The sequence below is a fragment of the Sinocyclocheilus grahami genome, unplaced genomic scaffold, assembly GCF_001515645.1.
Source record: "Sinocyclocheilus grahami isolate Dianchi unplaced genomic scaffold, SAMN03320097.WGS_v1.1 scaffold74.1, whole genome shotgun sequence".
Classification (NCBI taxonomy): Eukaryota; Metazoa; Chordata; class Actinopteri; order Cypriniformes; family Cyprinidae; genus Sinocyclocheilus; species Sinocyclocheilus grahami.
The window spans coordinates 3,188,318-3,199,187 of record NW_015505253.1 but is presented as its reverse complement, the minus strand read 5'-3'; the positions used below and the strand labels follow the sequence as shown (position 1 = coordinate 3,199,187).

Sequence of the window (10,870 nt, the reverse complement as noted above, 5' to 3'; positions counted from 1 at the left end):
GCCATGAATAAAGAATGGTATCAAAACGTCCTGCAAGAGCGACTTCTTCCAACGATCCATGAGCAATTCGGTGCATTTCCATGCATTTTCCAGCATGATGGAGCATGTCACAAAGCAAGAGTGATAAAGAAGTGGCTCGAAGATCATTACATTGAGAAATTTTGGATCTGTGGCCAGGCAACTCCCCGGATCTCAATCCCATCGAGAACCTGTGGTCAGTCCTCAAAAGGCGAGTGGACAAGCAGAAGCCCACAAATTGTGTTCATCGCCGAGAACTAATAAGGCAAGAATGGATCGCCATCAGTCAGGATTTGGCCCAGAAGCTGATATCCAGCATGCCAGAGTGAATTTCAGAGGTTATGAAGAACAAGGGTCAACACTGTAAATACTGACTCGTTATATTTTTTTGCCAATAAAAGCCTTTAAAACTTATGATACGCTTATCATTGTTTTTCAGTATACCATAGAAACATGTGGAAAAATAATCTACAAATACTGAAGCAGCAAACTTTGCAAAACACAAAATGTATGTCACTGCCAAAACTTTTGGCCATGACTGTACGTGAAACGTAGGCCTACATGGTATTTTATGCTTGTGTAAATGTTAGTATAATAATTATTATACGGCAGAATAAAAATCACAAGATGCACTTAACATGTGGGTAATAAAACAAATTCCTATATAAAACATTTTTAGTGTTTAATATGTTGATAGTCTTTATATTGTTTTTGTATGGTTGGGTCACAAGGGTCATAACGAATTATTCATTATGAAATGTATGAATTATGAATTTATTGCAGCGGAAAGAATGTTCTCGCTACACCTGACCAGGTAAAGCCAGCAGGTGTGAAGCAGATCCAGACGCGCGCGGATCTCGGCCCCGCCCCCCGCTATGATTGGTTCACACCTGCGCGCGAGGAGAAACACCGCAACACCGGGGCGAGGTGAGCTCTGGACATGACCCCGCGCGGCTCCACGCAGAGGCTCGTTTAGGATCTGAGGGGGTCTGGAGTCTGAGGATGGTGAGCTGAGCTCGCGAGTGTGACACTGCTGCTCGTCATGTACTGTCTTCTTGTTAATGTTGCTGCCGTTTTCTCGCCTTAACATCACCAACAGAGCTTTGTTTTGTGTGTTTTCTCTTCTGTAGAGCTGTTTGTCTGGGATCTGTCCTTATGTTTGACCCTTTGTTGTGTTTAACTGCACGCGCACACACACACACACACTGTTCTTTTGCTGATAAGAGGGACATTTGTATTTCCTCGTGTCAAAAAGACAAAGGTGCGTTTGTTGCTTTTATCGCTTTTCTTGGTTGAAAACATCAATTTGCAGTTTCATGTTCACGTTTTCAGTAAGAAATGCATGACTGTCACTGTAAACTATACTAAGTTTTAGGACGTTATTAAATGTAAAATGATTCATATAGTAATCATTTTCACTGTATGCACTGGCAGATGTATTCAAGGTAAACATTTCAGAAAACCCATGACCTTGACATGCTCCAGCTTTTTTTACCTGCTTTTTTACATATTTGCATCAAGATTTTAGGTTATAAAAATGTATAAGAATATGATTTATTATTTATTATATTGTAATTATTTTAAATATATAATTGGTGACTATTTTAGTTTTCCACCTTTTTTTGTTGTTCATTTCAAATGGTCCTGAAGTTAAATGATTGCTTTTAAATAAAGCAATTAGAATTATGTTCGTTACACTGCAGGATGTGTGTGTTAGTTTTATTTAATATTGATAATTTGTTGTTAAATTAATTGTAAAATATTGTTAAATTATTGCAATTATTATAAATTAAGTATTAAGTATTTTTTTAAAATGTTATTACTCTTGAGTTTGCTAATTGATGCTGGAATAGTGTCAAATTATATATATATATATGTGTGTGTGTGTGTGTGTGTGTATATACTGTGTATATATATACAGTGGGTACGGAAAGTATTCAGACCCCCTTAAATTTTTCACTCTTTGTTATATTGCAGCCATTTGCTAAAATCATTTAAGTTAGTTTTTTTTTCTCATTAATGTACACACAGCACCCCATATTGACAGAAAAACACAGAATTGTTGACATTTTTGCAGATTTATTAAAAAAGAAAAACTGAAATATCACATGGTCCTAAGTATTCAGACCCTTTGCTGTGACACTCATATATTTAACTCGGGTGCTGTCCATTTCTTCTGATCATCCTTGAGATGGTTCTACACCTTCATTTGAGTCCAGCTGTGTTTGATTATACTGATTGGACTTGATTAGGAAAGCCACACACCTGGCTATATAAGACCTTACAGCTCACAGTGCATGCCAGAGCAAATGAGAATCATGAGGTCAAAAGGAACTGCCTGAAGAGCTCAGAGACAGAAATGTGGCAAGGCACAGATCTGGCCAAGGTTACAAAAAAAATGCTGCTGCACTTAAGGTTCCTAAGAGAACAGTGGCCTCCATAAAATTTGGATATAGATTTATCGGCCAACATATCGGTTATCGGCTTTCAAAAATAAAGAATAATCGGTTATCGGTATCGGCCAAAATTTTCATATCGGTGCATCCCTAATATATATATATATGCTTTGTTATTTAATAGCAATTATTTGACAAAATTTGACAAAGGAATGACAATGTAAATATTTCATGTGGTATTTTTCATATTTACAAAATTGCAATTTAATAGCAATAACACTCTAAGGTTTCCTCATTTAACTAGGTAAGCATGTGTTATGTGTGTGTGTGTGTGTGTGTGTGTTTATGTGTTTGGTGGCAACAGTGATGCAGGCTCTTGGCAACAGGCCTAAAATGTCAAACACAGATTCCCACTGGGGTCTCGGTGAGGAGTCTTGCGTTCATCACGGACTCTCTGTGTTATTAGTGTAGTTTGTCTGTAAGATACTGACAGAATGTGCTGCTGGAAACGTGTGTGTGTGTGTGTGTGTGTGTGTAAGAGAGAGCACACAGTTTCCCTATATTATTACTCCTAGTTATACTTTAACTGAGATAGTCCTGCGTTGTTTGACAATCCGACCAGGACAAAGCATGTGGTATTTTACCTGTGTGTGTTTTGTGTTGTATTCAGGTCAATACTTCACATAGTTTATCACGTTCCCAAAAGCAGCTTAATGAAGCTTTCAGACATTTTCAGGACAAATGAATTTGTGTCTCCGCTGTAGATGCGTTTCCTGCTGCTGTTCAGTCGTCAGGGGAAGCTCCGGCTGCAGAAATGGTTCATGGCTTTCAGCGACCGTGACAAGAAGAAGATCATAAGAGACGTCACGCAGATGGTGCTGGTGCGACCGCCGAAATCCTGCAACTTCCTGCAGTGGAGGGATCTGAAGATCGTCTACAGGAGGTCAGAGGTCACCTTCTTATCGCATGTGCTTTCCTCTGCATTACAATGCTTTCTGTAACTTTCCGACTCTGTCGCTCTCTCCCATAGAATACTTTAACTCGACCTTTGATGCAAGTTAATGATCAGCCATCAAGCCCTAAAGCATTATGGTGCATTTACAGTCTGTCTGCATGCACCTTTTTAGATCTTTGCACATTAAAGTATCGTAATTTGGCATAGTCAGAAGATACTAAAACTACTAGAACGTTTGCATGTTGAACTTTGATCTGCAGAGCAATTGTATTTGAACCTGATGCATCTTGTGGCATTTCTGCTGTTCTAGATTAAGGGAACTTTGCGTGGACACACTGACAAATAATGGCTAGCTGCAAAAGGGCTTAATAGTCCTTTAAGTTCATATGATTCCTTTTCTTAAAAAGGTTCCTTAGGAAGCTCTATTCAACTAAATATGGTTCCTTATTTGAAGATGAAAAGCTTATGAAAAGAACCAGTGAAACGTGTATTTTTAAAAGTATACTGATCCAGGATCAGCCTGTGATTGTGTGTTGTATGTAAAAACATTTAGTCACTCAGAGCAGCTTGAAACCCAGTGACATTGACCTCTGACCTCTGTCCTGCAGGTACGCGAGTCTGTATTTCTGTTGTGGTTTGGAGCAAGGGGACAATGAGCTGCTCACACTGGAGCTTCTGCACAGATACGTCGAGCTGCTGGATCAGTACTTTGGCAATGTAAGGTTAAAAACTATAGAGTTTATTTAGAGTTTTTAAATAAATTCATACTTTTAATCAGTGAGGATGCATTAAATTGATCAAAAGTGACAGTAAAAGCATTTAGAATATATTTATATGTAATATATTATTATATGATATATATATAATATATTTATTTTAAATAAATGCTGTGCTGTTCTATTCACCAAATTATCCTGAAAAATAAAATATTTCACAGTTTACACAAAAATATGAAGTAGCATATCTGTTTTAACATTGATAGTAATAAGAAATGCTTCTTAAGCAGCAAATCAGCATATTAGAAAGATTTCTGAAGGATCATGTGATGCTGAAGACTACAGTAATGATGCTGAAAATTCAGCTTTGCATCACAAGAATAAATTACATTTAAAAATATATTAAAATAGAAAACACTTATTTTAAATTCTAATAATATCTTACAATTTTGCTGTTTTTATCGTATTTTTGGGTAAATAAATGCAGCCTTGGTGAGCAAAAGAGAATTCTTTCTAATCTAAAGCATTAAAAAATCTTCCCGATCTCAGACTTTTGAACAGTATGGCATATATATATATATATACACACAGTATGTGTGTGTGCGTGTGTGTGTGTGCATGTGTGCATGTTTATGTGGTTTATGAGGACACAAATTTGTTTAATAACATGGGTATGACATAGGTATTACAACGAGAAGGTGATTTATGAGGACATTTTCAGTGTCCCCGTAATTCAAAAGGCTTATAAATAATTCAGAATGAGTTTTTTTGAAAATCTAAAAATGCAGAAAGTTTCCTGTAAGGGGTAGGTTTAGGGGTAGGGATGGTGTAGGGCAATAGAATATACGGTCTGTACAGTATAAAAACCATTACGCCTATGGAGTGTCCCCATAAACCATAAAACAAACCTGTGTGTGTGTGGCAAATATAGAGTAATATTACTCATCCTCTTGGTAAGACTTTGATGTAATCAAGAGCATGTTAATGTGTTTTCTGAATGGTGTGAGTCATGTTTTTATGTTTTTGGCATCTAGATCTGTTTGCATGTGTTGCAGGTTTGTGAATTAGACATTATTTTTAACTTTGAGAAGGCATACTTTATCCTGGATGAGTTTATTATTGGTGGAGAGGTGCAGGAGACATCCAAAGCATCTGTGGCCAAATCAATGGAGGAGGCAGATTCTCTTCAGGAGGTGAAACACACACACACACACACACACACACAGGCTTGCTGAGGTGGTGATTCATCATGTTCTCACAGATGTGTGTGTACTATATGTACACAACCTGATCCTGTCTGCTCGACTGTTTGTTTTTCAAATAAATTATTACAGAGGCATTCATGAATGTTATAACCTCATGAATATATGTATTTAATTCTTACACTGGTCAAATATAACTCCGAGACATTGTGTTTTGTCCTCATCTTTTGACAGACGATGGAGGAGTATTTAAACAAACCCACATACTGAAGGAACATGTTCAGATCATCACAGCCATCACCTCACTCCTCAAAGACACAACAACAAGAACTGCATATGCTAAATGTATTTAATTGAACTTCCATACAAAGTCACAACACTGAAATAGCAACACTTTGCATTATTAAGCATTTCAAACTACTTTTGAGATACTATTATTAAATTGTAGGAGTTTAATATGTAGCACATTTGGTTTTAGACAATCAGGGAGAGATTAAACACTCATGGACGCTAATGGAGTCAGTATATATTTTCTTTTAAAGAAACGTATACTTTCATTAATCAAGGATGCATTAAATTGATCAAACGTGACAGTAAAGACATTCATAATGTTAAAAAGATTTCAAATAAATGCTGTTCTTGATTTCTGAAGGAGCATGTGACACTGAAGACTGGAGTAATGATGCTGAAAATTCAGCTTTGCATCACAGAAATAAATTACATTTTAAAATATATTCAAATAGAAAAGTTATTTTAAATTCTAATAATAATTTAGAATATTACGGCTTTTGCTGTTTTTGAAGAAACTTCTTTTAAAAACTAAAGTTTTAAATCTTAAGCTATTGAACAGTAATGTGCATGTGGGATATTTGAATACACTGTGAAATTAGCCCTCTGGTTTCTGTTCATTGTGCAGTCAATTTTATTTTGATGTTATTTTTTATTTTGTGCAGACAATCCGTCTGTAACTCTCAGACAGACCTTAGATTGAACTGAAACTGAAAGAAAAAATGTTTAAAATCTAAAAGGTGTTGTGTTGGAAGGACTGGCCAAGCTATTGATCCAAATCTGGAATGTTTTTATTTTAATTAAATAATAAAAATGCATTTTAATAACAGTTTGTATGAATTGTAGTAGCACGAATGCAACTTATTCTATACATGCATTTAAAAATGTAACCAAATTTTCATGACTCAAATGTAAATGCATTTTGAGGATGTTATGACCCTGGTCACACATGAAACAGAAACCAATCACCAAAAAACAAACAAAAAAGAGATTGTATGTCATGAAAAGTTTGCAGAGGTTGCTCGGCAGTAAGAGAAGCATTACACAGAGGACCATGGTGTGAACAAATGCTTTATTTACCTCTGCCACGTCACGCATGACCTCATCACACGCACAAGATACTGACTGAAAACATAACTGGCGTCATTAAGAGGGAGAAAATCTGTGTTCATATGTTGAAGAGGTAAAGCCGGCTACTTTTTACATTGTTCTATTCGCTATCTAAGAAACAAATTCATTGGGTTTACTAAAATACTCTTTTTTTCGCTATACAGAACAAGGAATGAGAAAAGCTGGAGCACTACATTGACTAAACGCAATTAGGGGATATATTTGTTTCAAAATATTTTATTATATGACAAACTTCAAACAATGAATATAATCGTTATCTACACATCTACATTTCAGGAACTGTTTTCCCCTCAGAGTCTGTTTCGTCGGCATTGTCGCTCTCCGGATCCAGATACCGCAGGATTTGCAGCATTGTGTTGTTGTCTAATCCCGCCGCTGCCTTCTTGTGATTCGCGGGTCCTTTTTCTGGCGCGCCTTTGTCGAAGTAGTTGGCACGTTCGTAGATGGGCTGATCCTCGTCACGTAATGGCGTCAGACGTGCACGTCTCTGTCCATGCGCAAACATTTCTGACGCCAGGTAATTAGCAAGTTCATCTTCCTCGCCAGCAGTGTCGTCATAATCATCCCTGCTGGTTTCCCTCTCGTAATAACTTGACGTTTTCGCTTGCGCTGGTCGGTTGTTTTGTTGCACTGCGTTTACCAGCTCAAGGATGTTCATGATGTCCTGGGCGACGCTGTTGCCCTCCGATGCCTCGAGCGGCTGTCGGTGAGGTGATGCGGCGAAGGTCTTGTGAGCAGTTGCATATGGCGTGTGCGACTTTGTTGGGACTCTGAATAAATCCTTCTGCTTCTCGTTCTGGAGAAGCTCAAGAACTTCCTCCGGTGGGATTTGTAGCTTCTGTGAGATTTTGATGATCTGGGACAAAGACTCGGGGAGTGTGCCGTGCACTGGCTTAATTTCCCTCTCGTCCTTGTCGTCGTCCTCTTCGTCTTCGTCTTCATCCGCATCTTTTTTCTCCACCTCTCGGTCACTTTCTTGCTCGCTTTTGCTGGCCTCTTGTCTTTTCTGCTGCTCCTGCTCTTTCTTTTCTAGGATTTTCAGAAGATAGTAGTCCACAAGCTTTGCAATGTCCTCAGACTCCTCCTCTTTTCCTGTTTGGAACCAGTCGGGTTGGTTGGATCTCTTGACATCATCGTCATCTTCGTCCTCCTCTTGCTCATCATCCTCAAGTTTGCGATTATACCCATGGCTCCCTCTTTCTTCCTCTTCGGTCTCTGTTTGTTCCTCCAAAGGTGCCCATTCATCAGTTCCCATGATGTCGTCCAAGACCATCTTCCTCTGCCTGTACAAGTCATTATCGTTATCGTCATCTTCTTCACCATCCTCCCGTTTGCTGTTGGCCTTAGATGCGGAGATTCCACTCAGTTCCTCAAACACAGATTGAAGGGTCGCCAGCTTCTGGGGTGTGTACTGTTCTTCTGCGTTCTCGTTGGTCCGTTTGAGAGGCTGCTCCTGATCCTCCTCATCCTCAAACATGAGTGGGAATTTCCAGTGCTGCCTCCGGCTATCTGGATTGGTCCACGAGGACCTTCCATAATTCTCAGACGAAGTTTCCCTTTCTAGTTGCTGTTTTGGTCTTGGGAAGGGGTGGACGGCGTATCGAGGTTGAGATGGTGCGATGACCTTCTGGGAGTTTTTTTGGGGCACCATGTGTTCCTCGGTCTGTTGTAGTGTGGTAAGAACCGCTTGCAGCAACTCTTGAGTTTTATCATTCTCGCTTTCCTCACTTTCTTCCATGCCCCTATCCATCCGGGCAGGGGCTGCCAGTTGCAGCATGGAGCGAACGCTCTCCATGTCGTCTGAAGTGTCTTGCTGGCGCTCGTCGTCAAGAGGATCAGGTGGGGTTCTCTGGCTGAGGCTTTGGATGTAACGTAGAGCTCTGAGCATCTCGGCACTCTGAGGAGGACGGATCTGGGACGCAGGTCCATAAGAGACAGGTTCACTTCCGCTCAGGCGATGCTCTCTTAGTGTGGCCCCTTGAACTCCACAAACGAGAGAAAGGAAAAGAGGCAGAAGAAGTAGCGAGGGGAGGACGAACACCCCTGTTGCGAAGCATCTAGATGATGACGACATGTTTTACCTGAGAGAGGGAGGGAGGGAGAGAGGATAGATGGTGAGTCAGACAGTTTTTCATGAAAACTAAGTATAAAAGCTTTCACTGGGGTGGTACTCTATTAAAATAGGTACTAATATGTAGATTTTTGGTACTAATATGTACCATTTATGGGGTAAATAAGGTACAACCCCAATGACAGCTTTTGTACATTTTTGCAACACATACACAAATAGGTTTGCGCTATCAATTTCATGTATTTTGATTATTCTGTAAAAAATAATAAAGGTATGAAAGCTTTCACTGGCGTGGTATCCTTTCAAACTAAGTACTAAATTTACTAATATGTACCTTTAAGGTACTAATGTGCACCATTTAATGTAAATTTTGTACCATTTTGAGGTACAAAGGTGATCGCTTTCATACATTTTGCAACACATGCGCACACACAGATATGTTTGCATGAACAATTTAATGCATATTCATTGTTCTGTCATCAGTTTGTCAACTTCATCTCATTCCAAACCTATACAATTGTTTCAGTGTTTTTATCCACAATGAAAGCCAGTGTGGTCCAGTGTTGTTTGGACCCCATTGACTATATATAGGAAAGTCATATTAGAACAAGGTATTTGTATTTTGAACAAATACCTTGTTCAAAATACCTTATTTTGTGTTCCACTGAAGAAAGAAAGCCATGCATGTTTTGGAATTACACGAGGGTGATTAAATGATGACAGAATATGTATCACCTGACGAACTATTCCTTTATCTTCTTACAAAGACCTACCCTTGATGACTTATTGCAGTCTTGTTTACAATGCTTAATTGACCATCGCGGGACTCGCTTTGTTTGCATCTCTCTCTCTTTCTGACATCTGTTGAAAGCCTGTTGATGAGTGTTTGCGGAGCACTCAGAGAGCCTGCGCTGAAGATCTCATTAGTTTCTAAATTGCTGCCGCGACTAAATGAGTCATACCCCGTTGCTACGGGAGACCGCGAGAGGATCCGCACTGCTGTTGAACCGCAAAGTGCCGTCAACCGGAGAGGAGGAGAAAGCCCCGGAACACAACATCCTGCTCACTTCAATCGGTTTATACTTATTCTGAAGTGCAAATGTAGTAGAAAGAACTTTAACTTGGACATTTTCCGTCAGGTTTCAACCAAGTTTGTTTTTAAATGTGCGCAGCGTTCTAAATTAATTATTTGTAGAATTTAAAAATAAACACAAATGAGCTTTAAAATAGCAATTGTGCGCAAAACTGAGAATGGTTGTATATAAGAAGCGGTCGAACTTTTATTGATCACTTTTTCAACTTGTAAAACGCGTGCTTTTTTTTGTTTCGTCTCGCTGTTGATGAACGCTTTGCGCGCAGCAGGTTGCTAATATATAAAGCGCTCCATACGCGTTTCTAAAGAGATAAACCAGATATAAGTGATGCATTTCGTCTTAAAGAACGCACAGATGAGTGTTTAAAGGCAAAAACCTTCTTACCTTTGCCTTCGGTCTGTTTTAAAGGGGAGTCGTGAGTGCGTTGCGCATCGCTCTCGGTGTTTATGGCTGTGAGCACGAGCGCGGAGTCTCTCTCTTCAGCACCGCGGACAGCTCCGCCCGTTATAACAGACGCCACCTGATTCGTGCGTCACTGAAACAACATACGCAAAACCGGCCGCGCACGCTCGCACACGCACACTCACACACACACACGCACATAGGTTTACATTTGTGAAAAGTGGGGACTCTCCATAGGTGTAATGGTTTTTATACTGTACAGACCGTATATTCTATTGCCCTACACCAACCCTACCCCTAAACCTACCCCTCACAGGAGACTTTCTGCTATTTCAGATTTTCAATACACTCCATTCTGTGTGATTTATAAGCGTTTTGAAAAGTGGGGACATGGGGTAATGTCCTGAAAAGTCACCTTCTCCTTGTAATACCTATGTCATACCTTTTGTCATTATACAAATGTATGTCCTTATTTGTCACAAAAACGCACACACAAACACACACACACTCTCTCTCTCTCTCTCTCTCTCACACACACACACACACACACACACACGCACTCTCTCTCTCACACACACACACACACACACACACACA

At 39.5% G+C, this 10,870-nt stretch overlaps 3 protein-coding genes across 4 annotated transcripts in view; 1 reads left to right on the top strand and 2 right to left on the bottom strand.

Moving 5' to 3' along the window:
• Positions 1 to 10,870, bottom strand: part of LOC107585796 (dehydrogenase/reductase SDR family member 12-like) — a 27,256-nt gene that overhangs the window by 12,042 nt on the left and 4,344 nt on the right. The window lies entirely within an intron of this gene.
• ap1s3a (adaptor related protein complex 1 subunit sigma 3a) lies at positions 877 to 5,872 on the top strand. Of its 2 annotated transcripts, none has more exons than XM_016272911.1 (5): positions 877 to 1,023; positions 3,179 to 3,357; positions 3,978 to 4,086; positions 5,141 to 5,278; positions 5,522 to 5,872. In XM_016272911.1, the coding sequence occupies exons 1-5, from the start codon at positions 1,021 to 1,023 to the stop codon at positions 5,555 to 5,557; spliced, it is 465 nt and encodes a 154-aa protein (XP_016128397.1). In that variant the 5' UTR covers positions 877 to 1,020; the 3' UTR covers positions 5,558 to 5,872. The 2 variants fall into 2 exon arrangements, with proteins under 2 accessions (XP_016128397.1, XP_016128398.1); XM_016272912.1 differs by lacking the exon at positions 877 to 1,023 and adding an exon at positions 1,236 to 1,279.
• Positions 6,634 to 10,340, bottom strand: LOC107585745 (secretogranin-2-like). Its single transcript, XM_016272901.1, has 2 exons — positions 10,256 to 10,340; positions 6,634 to 8,787 (listed from the first exon to the last, which is right to left on the bottom strand). The coding sequence occupies exon 2, from the start codon at positions 8,778 to 8,780 to the stop codon at positions 6,972 to 6,974; it is 1,809 nt and encodes a 602-aa protein (XP_016128387.1). The 5' UTR covers positions 8,781 to 8,787; positions 10,256 to 10,340; the 3' UTR covers positions 6,634 to 6,971.